Source organism: Nilaparvata lugens, chromosome 8 (assembly GCF_014356525.2).
Source record: "Nilaparvata lugens isolate BPH chromosome 8, ASM1435652v1, whole genome shotgun sequence".
NCBI classification, from domain to species: Eukaryota; Metazoa; Arthropoda; class Insecta; order Hemiptera; family Delphacidae; genus Nilaparvata; species Nilaparvata lugens.
In genome coordinates, this window is record NC_052511.1 from 3,246,447 (window position 1) to 3,261,982 (window position 15,536).

At 36.1% G+C, this 15,536-nt stretch overlaps 1 protein-coding gene across 1 annotated transcript; it reads left to right on the top strand.

Moving 5' to 3' along the window:
* The first annotated feature begins 4,908 nt into the window (after positions 1–4,908).
* LOC120352601 (protein singed-like) lies at positions 4,909–14,626 on the top strand. The gene is made up of 4 exons (XM_039433751.1): positions 4,909–5,085; positions 6,806–6,967; positions 9,498–9,634; positions 12,356–14,626. Exons 1-4 carry the CDS (start codon positions 5,024–5,026, stop codon positions 12,562–12,564), a joined length of 570 nt encoding a protein of 189 aa, XP_039289685.1. The 5' UTR covers positions 4,909–5,023; the 3' UTR covers positions 12,565–14,626.
* Positions 14,627–15,536: the final 910 nt, after the last annotated feature.

Genomic DNA, 15,536 nt, shown 5'->3' on the forward strand with positions numbered 1-15,536 from the left:
TGCTTCTCAACTCTAGAATTAAAGAGCTTCATCTTGCAAATTGATTTTGATAAATCATAGAAACATAGAAAGCGTATACAGTATAGCGTGCATTTTCTCCGTGATTCTCACCCCCACAAGATGTCAATCTAATCCTATACTATTGAACGAGCAATATCTGTTTATAGGTTTAGATGTTTATATGTTTGTATTTCATCGGATATCGAAAACGGCTCTAACGATTCTCACGAAATTCAGAAAAAAGTAGGTTTATAATATAAAGATTCGATTGCACTAGGTCTCATCCCTGGGGAAACTTCCTGAAGGACATTAAAAGGATAATTATTATTCATCCTTGGAAAAACAGCTGATAATAATTATTTCGTCGTCTGTTGGTGATGGAAGTTAGTGAGCGAGTTCATGTGTGTGGGACTATGTCAAAATTATGACTCAGCTGTTGAACTTTTGTAATCATTCAATCAGGTACTCAGTGCAGGTTGCAAAAAAGCCGGGTTATTTTCAACCCTGATTAATTCCAGTAGATCCATCATCTTCAAATGGTCTTCTCTGATTTGGTTCAAGTGAAGTTAATCAGGATTAAAATTTAACCGGCTTTGGTGCAACTGGGCCTGTGAGGGAAATTTTTGCATTCCTCTGGGAATTAATCTCAATTTACTGTGATTAGATAGAACATTTCTGTATGAATGTTATTATAATTTCTTCTTTTGTAATAAATTTTCTTTGCTTTTGTACTCCAGGGCGAAGCTCGACCCCCGATATTAATTATATAAACTGTGAAGATTTCAATGAACAGCAAAACTGAATCAGATAGAAATAGATGTTACTAGAAAGGGTATCTTTACTGTATGAACAGACTCATCTATTTGACTTTCCATGATTAACTGCTAGCAGAGACAAGAAATATAGCTTATCCTTATGCTTATTCTTTATCTATTCTTCTAGTAATTAATTCTGCTTGTTGATAGATCTTTTTTGAACTAATCTTGACGAGACTACAGCCCAATTCAAATACTGTATTTAACCAGAGACAAGAATAATATAGCTTACTTATCCTTCATCTATGATTTAACTCTGGTGTCGTCAAACATATTATGTACTAGCCGTCAGGCTCGCTTCGCTCGCCATATTCGTCTAGCCAAGGGGCTCCGCCCCCTGAACCCCCGATTGGATCGTCCAAGAATGAGATCAGCAGGCTCGCTTCGATCGCCTGCATTTTTTATTTGAGCATTTTTATCATATGTTAGGACAATCCAGTCGGGGGTCCAGACTAAACGTCTGGCTAAACGGATATGGTGAGCGAAGCGAGCCTGACGGCTAGTAATATAATATTCCCAGGATTGGAGTAGCATTGCCCAATCAATTTTTCCGCGATAAATGCATTAAATCTTCAACTTGGTGCCAACCTAACAAAGTCAACTCAAGTTAATGCCAACCTGACAAAATTATTAATTTAGTTGCCAGTTAACAACTGTTTCGAAGAGGTACTCTATCTAGATTATAGTTCTATAGTAACATATGATATGGAAATTTAAATTATAATTAAGAGATTGGGAGAAGAAGAATATACATGCTAAAAGACGAACTTTAAACCCTTAAAAACAACCCTTAGAGTTAAAATATTGCCAAAAGATTCCTTAGTGCGCCTCTAAAGGGCCTACTGAACATACCTACCAAATTTGAACGTTTTTGGTCCGGTAGATTTTTAGTACTGCGAGTGAGTGAGTGAGTGAGTGAGTGAGTGAGTGAGTGAGTCAGTCAGTCAGTCAGTCAGTGAGTGAGTGCCATTTCGCTTTTATATATATATATATATAGATTTGAAAGAAGAACTAGAACTCTAAACTAAAATCTAAACTTCAAAATTGATTCAAATCCAAACGGATACACACAGTAAATCTAGGACAATTTGTTGTCTAGTCTAGACCAAATCGTACAATGAAATAGTTCATTGAAACTAGTTTGAATAGAAAGTGAGACCTCTGCTGTGTAGATGAAGAGTTACAAGGTCTCTATTTGTTTGGAAACGGAGCATCCCATTCAGCTTTTGATTATTTGTATCACCAAACCAGCTGGGCGCCTGCATGCATCTGTCAAAACATTGGTATAGTCAGGTCCACGTTATAATGGCAGTATTCGATTAACATTGGTGTTGCTATCCTTGTCTATTATTCGACATAGCAGATAGTGCTATCCTTCTCTAGCTTTGTGACGTCCAATCGTTCTTCAACAATGTGGTAATACAATTATAATAATATAATTAGGTACAAAATATCTAGTCATCTGATCAAAATCATTTGATACGTCTGATCAAAAGTTATGAGAAATCAATATTTTCTTGACAAATCAAATACTAGTAGTTCTGTGAACAGTAGACCTCACGCAGTTTTCTCATCCACAAGTATCTGATGTCACCTGTTCTAGTTGATTCAGTTGAATCACAATTCACAGTTGAATAATAAATATCGGGGCACCGAGCTTCGCTCGGTTTTATTTATTTATTGATAAACAGAACACAATTCTTCAAAATTATTGGGGAAGGACTAACAGCCCAAAACTGTTTCTTCCCTGAATTTTTGATTTATACACTATAAATGGTTCAAAAAGTAGGTTATGACCTACACTTGAATTCAGCTCCAATTTTCAGTCCAAATATTTGAAAACATAAAAGTTCTAATTTGGATTGTTTACAAACCAAATTGAATAACAAAATAACACTCACTAATCACTTATAACTGTAAACTGATGATTAACTTTGAAAAGTATGATATACTCTAATTTAAAATGATATACCATGGCATGTCAACAAATCAAATTATTTTTGCTCAAGTCGATTTAAATTTATAGGTTAATATTTGTCGTGAGAAAGCTGATTGATTGAAAATAGTTGAACAGCTGAACATAATTCTGTCTCTCTCCCACATCTTCTGTTATCGACAGACGACGAAATTATTATATGTTTTTCCAATGATGAATAATTATTATCCTTTTCATGTCCTTCAGCGAGTTTTCCCAGGGATGAGACCTAGTGCAATCGAATTTTTCTATCATAAACCCTACTATGTTCCAAATTTCGTGAAAATCGTTAGAGCCGTTTTCGAGATCTGTTGGACATACATAACCAGATAACCACATAACCATATACAGAAATTGCTCGCCTTATAAAATAGGATAGAAGGCAGTGGCAAGGCAAAGAATCGGCAACGTTGTAGTCCTATCTTTCCCCACTGCCATAGAATCTCACTATAGTGGCAGAGAATCGGCAACGTTGTTGTCCTATCTTCCTCCACTTCCATTATAAGGGGGATCTCACTATAGAGGCAGAGAATCGGCAACGTTGTTATCCTATCTTGTTAGAGAAGGTGATAAGCTCTGTCTGATGTTGAGCTGAATAATGAAAGTGAACCGTTCAGAACAGAACCTGTGAGCTAGCGATATCTGTCGGGGAAAATAGTAACTACATCAATGGTTTCAGCTCCAGAGCTGTGTTGTTAGAGAGAAGCCGGTACCGGGTTCGATACCCGGGCTGGCAAATAATTTTTGGATAGTAGCATTCATTGAATTTTCTTCCGTAAGGTCCACGTTATAATGACAGTGTTTGATTAGCAATGATATTGCTACCCTTGTCTATCATTCAACAAAGCGGATAGTGCTATCTCTTTCTCGCTTTGCTCTTTTTTTTTCAAATCAATTCAAAATTCTTTATTCTTTAAAATGCACTATACAATAAAATTAATAGTATTATTAATACTAGAATACCCCTAAAAGACTATATGTCTGTGTGTAGGGGTGAGTTCCAGGTTAACTACTGGTTCTAGATCTATTGCGTTCTATCAATTTATGGCCTGAAATGGCCTGCATGATTTTCTAGTACAGAAATAACTACATTTCATCAACTTGATAGCTGAATAAAACACATTAATAACATATCATAATACCAAAACATATGGTACTGTAAATTATAGTTTTAAATCCATAACAAAGATAAGAGTAAAAAAAGATCAATGAAAAAAGTAAATTTGAATGAAATAAAAGTAATAATATCAAACAAAACATATTGAATATTTCTTAGCAACAATAACATGTTAATAATACTCCTAAATCTTAAAATTATCTCTGTTGTCATATCGTTTTTAATTATGTAGAATTAATAATTAATTAACAAAATATTTCTTCCTAATCATTAAACATCTTAATAATACTCCTAAATCTTAAAATTATCTCTGTTGTCACATCGTTTTTAACAATGTAGAATTAATAATTAATTAACAAAATATTTCTTCTTAATCATTACAATTCATTACGAAATTATTGAAAAATATAATTTCTTGCTTAATAAAATATAATCGATAATTTTAAACGAGAATGAACAAACAAATTGATATTACATCAATAAACCTGTATCAGCTACCGTCAAGAAGGCATTGACAATACAGAGGATCGGCAACATTGTTCTTTTATCTTTCTCCACTGCCATTATAACGTGGACCTCACTATAGAGAGATGACGGTTCTGGGTTTGATACCCGGGCTGGCAAAAATCTTTTGGATTGTAGCATTCATGGAATTTTCTTCTAGCTGTTCACCCTGTTGTCAATTTTTGCAGTAGCACAAGTCTCCTGAGTTGTTAATAATAATGATAATATATGATATGATAATGATAAGATATGATCCTACCCAATCATATTATTTTATATGATTTGTAATATATTGTAATATTGTATCCACATACATAATAAATAAATAAATAATATCGAGTGACCTGGCTGACTCAGGTCTGGTGTCAGAGTTTTCAGGTCGCAACTGGTCAATCTCAGGGCCTCTGACATGACCTATGGAGTTGTTGAGAGCATTTAATTTTGATTCTAATTTGGTAATTACTATTTATTATTGTTTTTTGAATTTTCTATAATGTGAATTTTGTTTGTTTTTTAGGAGTGGACGTGACGGCTAACCAGGACGAGATTTCTGACCACGAGACTTTCCAACTGGAATTCGACCAATCAACGAAGAGATGGTACATTCGCACAATGCAGGACAGATATTGGACTCTGGAAACTGGAGGTGGAATTCAGGCTGTTGGAGACAAGAGGTGATCAATAATTCTTGAAAGTAAAAGTTTAGATAACTACAAATGAGGAAGTATTTCAAAGGATTGATGAAAAGCGATCTCTTTTGCGTATTTTAAAGGACAGACGGCATCCTTGACTTGCGGCCATGTAATTAGACACAACTAATTCACGTTAAGAATACTGAAAGGTATAATAATTGGGCAAAGGGCTCGTGGAACCGTGGAAGACCCCGGCTACAATATCTTTACCAAATGTCTAGGGGTCCAGAGCTACATCCAACTGAAAAGTACAGCTTTGGACAGAAAACTATGGAAATCTGCCTACTAATCGAATGATTGAAGCTGAAGAAGAAGAAGTTTAGAAGCTGAAATATTCTTTTGAAGAATGCTTCATCATTTAATTGTTATATTCTTTTAGCAATGGATAAATTTCAGATCAGCCTATATACTGTTGTAGGGTGTATAAGGATCTCAGAAATAGATACAATAAATTTTATAGTGAGGTCCACTTTATAATTGCAGTGGAGAAAGATAGGAGAAAAACGTTGCCGATCCTGCGGCTTGTAACATCAACTGTTCATTCTTGTTTAAAGTAATCAATTATATTTAATTAAGGAATAAATTATATTCTTCAATTTGTCAATTTTCATGAAAATCTATTATCGCGTTTCGCCGTAAATGCGCAACATAAAAACATATAAATATTTAAACATTAGGAGAAATGCCAAACCGTCGACTTGAATCTTAGACCTCACTTCGCTCGGTCAATTAACTGTTCATTATTGTTAAAAATAATCAATGAAAAAAAATCAATTATATTTTAATAAGCAAGAAATATTTTATTTTTCAATAATTTCATAATGAATTTTTACAATCAAGATGATGTTAATTAATTATATTTCTACATTGTTGAAAACGATGTGGCAACAGAGCAAAGCGAGAAAGTGATTGTTGAATGATAGACAAGGATAGCAATACCATTGCTAATCAAACACTGCCATTATAACGTGGACTTCACTATATCCTTGTCTATCATTCAACAAAACGGATAGCGCTATCTCTTTCTTGCTTTACTTTGTTGCCATCATAACGTGGATCTCACCATAGATAATATTGATAGTTGAAGATGATTTTAGGAAAGTTATCGACTTATGATAATGCCGTCTCTCTTAGTTGTTTGCCAAGTACGAAATTTGATACTCTTACAACAGAATATCAGAGAATTTCATACCTTCGACCTGTTATGAGTCAGTAGATGAATCAGTGTCTTCTTTATCCTTGTTAATAAGTGTTTCTCAACCTTTCTTATTCGATCTCACATATTTTTATTATCTCCAGTAAATAGAATTTCATATGGAATCTTCGACAGGAAGATGAGAGTCAATGACTGTATTTCAATTCTTGTTTTATTCGATACTAGCAGGTAACCTGTGCTCCGCAAGAGTCTATTTGAAAACTTGACGTAATGAAATCTTGAAGAATATTGAAAGTAGGCCTATAACCATCCTCGGTTAATTAAGAATCTATATACGAAATTTCAAGCTAATCAGTACAGTAGTTCAGACGTGGTGAGTCGTCGAAAATAATGTTCCTATCCCGTACCTGTATAAGCCAGTTCTTTCCTTTATTATATTAGTATAGATAATAATATTATTATGTTATCTCCTTTTTATGAATTATCATGAATGCCCATTCAATCTTCTTTCTACAATAGAATGAATATTGAAATTTCAAATTTCAGATCGTCGAACGCTCTATTCGACCTGGTGTGGCAGGGAGATGGATCAGTGTCATTCCGAGCTAATAATGGGAAGTATGTGGCCACCAAGAGATCAGGTCATCTGTATGCCAACTCAGACACTGTAGACGAGACCTGCAAGTATTTCTTCTATCTTATCAACAGGTGAGAAAAATATTCAAAATGGTTTAGTTCAGTTTTGACGTGACAATGTCTTATAAATTGGTTTGCCGGGTGACACTTCAAGAAACTGCGTTACGTTCCCACGTTATGCGCTCACAATGAGAGCGAGTGAGAGCGTTCGTTTCGGTTCACGGTCGTCTGGAAAGAGCACGAATAGGAGCAGTGGCGAGCAACCAGCAGCGACCCGAAGCATTCACCTGGAGAGAGAGTGAAACGGAGCAATCTCCTGCAACAGCGCCACTACTTAGTGAATAGGTATAAGTGTAAGTATAATAGGTATAAGTGAATAGGTTACGTTGTAGTAATCACAATGTTGTGATAGTTTTCAATCACAAAAGTAGTATAAATCGTTTCTCAGCCAATAATAATTTGTTTAACTTGAAAAAATGAGCGCGACTTGCTATGTAAAAAATTGAATCGAGCACAGTTAGCCCGCCTAAGAGCGAGAGAGATAGAGTGATTTTGTTGAGGATGTGTGAAGGTAAAAATAAAAATTTTGTTAATATGAAATTCAGTGCGAGATTCTTTGTATAAATTAATGTTTTAAATATAATTCTTTGTATAAATAAATGTTTCAAATTGTTACTATTATTTTATCCTTCTTCCTACTATAGGAATGGTTTGATTGATTTGATCAATCATCATCATTAAAATTATTTGATCAATCAATCATCATTAAAATATTATTTTACCACTCAAAGTCGTTGTCACGTAAAACTTTCGCCCGTATACCAACTTTTTTTGCCACGAAAAAAGACTGCATTATCAGGGTATTCACAATCTTGTGTTAACCAGTCAACTATATTAAGTCTCAGTAGCACAAAGCCGGTTGAATTTTAATCGTGATTGAGAACCAATCACAAAAAGTTTTTTCGAAAAAAGTTTTTCTGATTACTTTTCGTGAAGTTAATCACGATTGAAATTCAACCGGCTTTTGTGCAAATGGTACTAAGACTTCAATATCAGGGTTATTCACTAACTTGTGTCAAACCGGCTAAACTGTAATTTGAAAAGAGAATGCTATAGTTGTGCATTGCAAAAAAATGTAGCGGCTGATTCAAAACAACAAATAACTCGACTTGGTTCGTATGCAGATGCTCGGTTTAAACTGCGTCTAGCCCATCAATGGTTTAAACTTGAGTCTAAACCGCGTGGATCCGTATTCCATTTCTAGCCAGTAAACTCTGTTTGAACTGCCTCAAAAGTAAATGCCCAATTTGGTCGTTCAATCCAGCAATATGCATAGACGGTTTTAGCAATTTACCTGTATAAATTTATCAGGCTTTTGTCATAGATAAAATATTGCATGAGAAGATATCCCATGGTATAGGTCGCTAATGTTGCAAAGAGGAATAGGAAACTCACACTGAACGTGTGCATTTGCTGGTGACGTTCAATGGAGCAGCTACATGCAAGTCACAACGTGTTCCAGTGGCTTTTTCCACAAATTTCACTGCTCAAACCGATAGTCCACGAAGCTATAGAAGTGCTTTTGGTGAAGCTATGTGACACTGGTAGTCTCCCATACTGCAGTGGCGGATCTAGAATTTTATTTTGGGGAGGGCTGAACAGGGGAAAATTTTGTGAAAGGGCTTACATTTAATGAAGTTAATTGTTGAAGTTTTATGGAGTAAAAACGTGTGTTTCACAGTAAAAGTTTTCAGGATGTTTTGTTTATTTATTTAATAATGAAATACATTAAAGTTAATAAAAGACAGATTAAAAATATGAAAAGGATTTATTTTTAAGTACATCGTACATTTAATATTTCGAAATAGTTCTACTGCCTGGAGATGAATAAATAATGATGGGGACACAGTTGGAACTTTTGTTTGGAGACTTGAAGTGATGGTCTGAGAATTAATACTGTCATTCATCGCTAGTCGCTGTACAGGAACTGTAAACGCCTTGTGTGCTTTTGAGCAAACTTTTCAATTACCTGTGAAAAGCATACGCCACTTAATCACTAACTACTAAAATGTAACTAAGATATTATACAAAGTATTAAAACGTTAACGGATATCATACAATTGAAGACGTAGTAGTGGAATTAGGTCATTCTTGCCAATGAATATACTTTACCAGCTTCAAACTAATTATATTTGTATAAAATTTACATTCTTACAAAAAAAAATTTAGGCGTTTTGGGGGGGGGGGGCTTGAGCCCGAAAGCCCCCCCCCCCCCCCCCCCGTAGATCCGCCGCTGCCATACTGTGTCGTTCTTACACTTTAACCCCAACAACACAGTAATAATCGACAATAGTCTACAGTAATCGGCTTGACCATACAAAAATCAGCTTGAAATTTGGAACATGAACGCTATTTACCATTGGATAATCTTCCTATACTATCTTTTCTCTCATGTTTCATCAGCGTATAATATATTCTTTATCAATTTGATAAACTTCCTTTTTTATCATCAATCTGTAACATCTGTTACCTATTTGTGTCGTTATCCTATGATTGTTCATATTATTTTTAACTATTTTATCTATTGTTTTCTATTTTCTAGGCCAATCCTAGTCCTGAAATGCGAGCAGGGCTTCGTGGGATACAAGGCAGGCTCCAATGTCAGACTGGAATGCAACAGAGCGACATACTGCACTATTCAAGTGGAACGGGGAGAACGTGGTGTTGTGTATTTCAAAGGTAATTTCTATTAGAGAATGAGGGCCAAGTCACATGAGGCGTTTTTCAGAGGAGTCGGCAGGGCAGGAGGGTCTCCGATTGGCTGATTGGATTCAATGATAGTATATAGTTTTATATACTACAGCTTAAGGACTACCTTATCTTTCAATGTTATTACATTAGTGTCATTTGCATTGTGAATAAATAAAATAATTAAATAAATACTTATCGTTGGATAGGATTGACACTCGGGAATCAGCTGATAATCAGCCAAGAGGACATCTTCCTGCCCTGCCGTCTCGTCTGTAAAACGCCTCACGTGGCTTGACTCCAATATCCTCAATAATCCAATTCTTATTATTCTAGAAGAAAAAACTTTTATCTAATCATGTTGTAATAGCCTATTTGAAATGAATAAGTTAATGGCCCGGTTGCACAAAAGCCTGTTGAATTTCAATCATGATTAAATCTTAAGAGAATCGAGGCTTTTCCGTGGAGAAGTCTTCTCTGATTGGTTCTCGTGGCATTTAATCACTATTTAGATTCAACAGGATTTTGTACAACCTGGGCTCGTGATTCTATCGAGCAGCCTGCACACAGAGAGAATGGTAGCTTCCACCAGCTCTTGCGGGAACACAAAATTGGCATGAACATTTGAGTTGTGGACATTTACAATTATTCCGTGCTCCCACCGTATCTAGAGCAGGTAGCTCTTATTATCCTTATTTACAGGCTGATTAATTCACCCAACATTATCTTATGTCTGAGTTATTCAATTTATAAAATCATGTATATTATAATTATCTGTGACTTTGTATCACTAGTTGATTTGACGTTGTGTGAAAATGTTACTACATTCAATGATAATAAAATTATATTTATTTATAGATAGTGCAGGCAGAGTAGGCCAATTATAAGAAATTGGGTCCTAGTGTTTCAAATGTACTGATTGTTCAATAGTCTCTGGATGTATCAAAACTGTTTCCTTCATCTCTGTTGAAATCTGAATATATGTCATTGAGAACTATGATATTGAGAATCCATCATTAATTGTGAACATTTTTCAATTGACATTTTTAAAATCCAATGGAATTCTAAGATATCTGTGACTGCTCATTAGATATTTATCATTTTATAACTCCAATGTTTTCCTCATCATCATCCACAATTAAACTATTAGCTCACTCCATCCCTCTCACTCCTACTCCCTCTTCTTTTTCTCCTCCATAGCCTCGATAATTCGTAGTAACAGCTTGGGATGGTATTGCATTTTCGAACATGCTATTTTTTTGTCATCCTCATCAATTCTATTAGATTAAAAACATAACTTGGCAAACAGATGATGTTTTCATGTGTTTGTCAAGCTCTGTACAATCGGGTATTTCATAGGGACGTCAAAAAAATCGACCATCCAGAAATCGATGTAGGTGTAAAGCCAGTTATACTGGCTTTACCTTTACACATACTGGTCATACTGTATACACATCGATTTTTGTTCGTACGATATTTTGCCGTCCTTATAAATTCTATTAGATTTTCGTTCAATAATAACTATCAAAAAATTGTGTTCAATCACTACCTCCGTGAACATAGCCGTAGTGCATTCGTATGACGTCAGCACAGGTAGGGCTCCTACACCAATAAAAATTTGTTGATTTCAGCTGATCTATATCAGCTAGTGTTTCTATTGGTGTAGGAGCCCTACTTGTGCTGACGTCACATGAATGCACTACGGCTTTGTTTACGGGAGTAGTGGTTCAATGCCTTTCGCTGTGCTGATACAACAATGTATGACATGTACACACATGTTTAACACACTTGTCCTTTCGATAATGGTCACTGTAATATTGCGTTTGAATTGGTCTACTGCAGTAATCATTTATTCCTCCACTGCCATTATAATTTGGACCTCACTACAGTGGGGTGAAAATCTAAGGCTCAACTCACACTTACGCGACTCAGGTCGAGAAGAGACTGGATTCTAGTCGAGAGCATGTGTTTCCAAATGGTGACAGTCGCGGAGACTAGAATCGACTGGTCTGAGTGTCACCATTTGGAAACACATGCTCTCGACTAGAGTCCAGTCTCTTCTCGAGTCGCATAAGAGTAAGTTGAGCCTACCTCCGTAAACAAAGCCATAGTGCATTCTGGTGACGTCAGCACAGGTAGGTCTCCTACACCAATAATAATTTTCAGATTTCAGCTGATCTATATCAGCTAGTGTTTCTATTGGTGTAGAAACCCTGCCTGTGCTGACGTTAACATCAACCACCTGTCATGCACTATGGCTTTGTTTACGGAGGTAGTGGGTGACATCGACTCTATACTTGAAATTGATGTAAAATTTACCTTTTTCATAGGTGACAACGGCAAATACTGGCTTGGAATAAATGTAAAATTTACCTTTTTCACATGTTCGTCTGAGACACTGTCAATATTGTGGAACCGTTCCATAATTGAATAAAAACACACATAAATTGTCAAATTCTACACACTTTTATTCGGTACAGGACCTTGATTTGGTACAGTCAGCTTGAAAATGTGACCTGTGTGGTCACGAAACCATAGACCTGTACCAAATAAATCTGTGTCGAATTTGACAACATATGTGTGTTTTTATTCAATTTTTCACATGTGACAACGGTAAATACTGGCTTGAAATTAATGTAAAATTTACCTTTTTGACAGGTGACAACGGCAAATACTGGCTTGAAATTAATGTAAAATTTACCTTTTTGACAGGTGACAACGGCAAATACTGGCACGTGGACTCTGAATGCGTCTCAGTCGACTCTGACACTCCGGAAGGCTTCTACCTGGAGCTGCGTGAGCCAACCCGCGTCTGCCTGAAGGCTGCCGGCCCGTCGCAGGCCTACCTCACGGCCGGCAAGAACGGCAACCTGCGGGCGGGAGACCAGGACATCAGCTCGGCCACTATGTGGGAGTACTAAGGATGGATAAACGAGGTTGACGCCCCCGGCACACAGGGACAGTAGACGGATAAACGAGGTGGACACAGAAACAATAGATGGTTTATAAAGTTACACACAGGGAATATGAACGGATAAACGAGGTGTTTACAGTTTATAGAGACGATAGTGGTGTCCTTTACAGTGAACCGCACGAGAATAGTCTGATGGAAATTGGAACAGGAACAAATGAGTGCAATGTTGTCAAATAAGAGCTGATCAACGTTGTCCTCAGCTGATCATAAATGACATTTGAAATTAATAGTTTTAGGCAAAGACCTTAAAGATGCATAGACTCACATGCAGCGCTAGTGTCGTACTTTGAATTGAAATCGGCCATTGATGGGGCAACCTATAAGATTATTACATACTAATGCCTTTGTAATCTATAATATTACAAACATATAGATATAATATCTCGTGCTAAAATACCCCAATGACGGCCTTCAATTTCAAGTAAGAGCTATCATTGGGAAGGCATAGGCATTGTGGGTCTATATCTCCTTAATGTCATTGGTTTTAGGATAATACACCTGACGAATTGGCAACGTCCATGATGAGGATGGTACACAGCCGTTCCAAATTCCATCGAACCATTTTCGTGCTGTTGACTATAGAAGGGTGACATCTAGTGGCCTCCATTAGCGGGATGACATTAAGATCTCAGTTGATCAAGAACTCAGTTGGTCAAGTATCAGCCAAGGTAGGCAACTGGTCACAACGTGTTTACACCAAAATTGTCTACAAAATACTGTTCACTTACAGTTTTCTACACAAAAGTTGTCAATATTTCTGTATAAACCAAGTTTAATTTTGTTGTGCTTCTCAAGAAATTGGCAACAATGTGCCGAAATTTGTTGAAATCTCAGTTAACAACTCTGGTGTAAACGTGGCTTTAAGTTGCGTGTACATTCATTAAAGTTGTCAACGGAATGTTGTTCACAATGATAGCATTTCTTCAAGTTGGCAATTTTTTTGTAGAGAACAAGTTTCTGTTCTCAAAAATGTAGATCAACATAGGTTGTCAATTTTCGTAGCTTAGCAGAGAGAAATGTTTTGCTGGCAACGTTTTGATGAACTGACCGACATCTTGACGGACTGGAACTCTGCCGACTAGTAGTAGCTAGTATTAGACAGGGACAGTAGCAGTGTCCTCACACGGACAATTGACGGAAATTTAGTGGCCGCAACTAATGGCCAGGTTCAGTGGATACCTCGGGCTAGTAGAGGCAAACGTTTTGATGAACTGACATCTTGACGAGCTGAAACTCTCTCCACCAGTAGTCGCGAATATTAGACAGGGACATTAATTATGTCCTCACACGGACAATTGACGGAAATTTAGTGGCCGCAACTGATGGCCAGGTTTAGTGGACACCTCGAGTATCATATTGTCCCTGTGTGCAGGGGGCTTGTTAGAATAACAGGAGGTGAAAAGTATTCGACCTGCTATCTCGTATTAACCTTGAAGAATGGGTAGAGCAATAGTGAGAGGAGAAGGAGGAGGAGGAGGAGGAGGAGAAGGAGGAGGAGGAGGAATAGTAGTTGGAGGAGGTAGAATTAATTATACAATTAATTTCTAAGAACTATTATTTCATTGCAGTTTTGAGATTGAATTGGAACCAAATATCTAGGTATTGATTGAATCTATAAATGAGAAGGAGGAGGATGAAGAGAAGGGGGAGAAGGAGTAGAAGGGCGATGAGGAGAAGTAGCTGTAAGAGAAGAAGGAGTTAATTATACAATTATTAATCCGTATAATAATATATTGTTCCATTGCAGTTTTTATAAGGTCTTGAAGCCAGTCAATATCAAATATCAAAGGTATTGAGTGGAACTAGGAATGAAGAGGAGGATGAGGAGGAGGAGAAGGAGGAGATAAAGTGGAGAGAAGAAAGAGAAGAAGAATGAGAGAAGGTTGAATTATTGTTTCTATTATACCATTGTGACTGTTGCAGTTTTGAGATGGAATTTAAATCAAAGTTTGCGATTTGGTATTTTCTGTATCTATACAGAAGAAATAACGTATACCCTAGGAAGAAGGAGAAGAAGAAGTGGAGGAGGAGGAGGAGGAAGAGGAAAAGGAAGAGGAGGAGGAGGAAGAGGAAGATGAAGATTGAACCAAAATTTGGTTCAAGGCGTAGACTTGAATTACTTTTTATTACTCATGCAATTTGAGAATGAAGCCAAATTTTTAGATGTTAATGAACTCTTCAACTTTGTTTTAGATGTGAATTTTTATGCTGAAGTATAAGATTATAAGTATAAACTTGTATACATTTAGCTGGTATACCTTGAAATGTATTGTAAACCCTGAGATGAAATTAGATAAATAGTTTATCCTTAATCATTTCTCCCTGAGTTTTGGTTAAATTGAAGCAGATTGTTGCCAAAGTTTGCTTTTAGAAGCCCTTAGAACTGAATACTTTATGAAATTTAAAATAAAACTCATCAGCCTCCTATTCTAACAAAATAATTTATCCCCCACAATTAATACTTCATTACCTAATGATTAAGATATTATTATTTCACCAATAAAGTATTGTCCTTCATTTAACTTCTTCTCCCTTTATTATCTTTCTCTCTTTCTCACTTTCTCAAATTTTCTTTGTAGATTGTCTTTCCTTCAGCTTCTCTGTAACCTGAACATCTCTTTAAGCTTTCTTTAACATCAAATTATCTTTTCCATTTTCCACGATTTTTCCCTTCCTATTTCCTGATTCGTAAATATTCCACCAAATTCTGTAATCTTTTGACAAATCAGTCAATGATACGATCTTAAATCACATTCTCTTTCACAAGCAAAAATTTGTAAATTATTCCTTATTTGTAAATATAATTTCTATTATGTATTCTCTAGATTTATAATATATTTCACCACCATGATACAGATTTATCATATTTATTCATAGTTTGTACCTTTCCTTCATTCTTGAGTTCATTGGAAAGTGAAA

Excerpts from the sequence above, each read along its gene's own strand:
- LOC120352601 (XM_039433751.1), top strand. The coding sequence starts at position 5,024 with ATGCAGGACAGATATTGGACTCTGGAAACTGGAGGTGGAATTCAGGCT. Across the intron at positions 6,968-9,497 it reads TTCTTCTATCTTATCAACAG|GCCAATCCTAGTCCTGAAAT; the intron begins GTGAGAAAAATA and ends TCTATTTTCTAG. Across the intron at positions 9,635-12,355 it reads TGGTGTTGTGTATTTCAAAG|GTGACAACGGCAAATACTGG; the intron begins GTAATTTCTATT and ends CCTTTTTGACAG.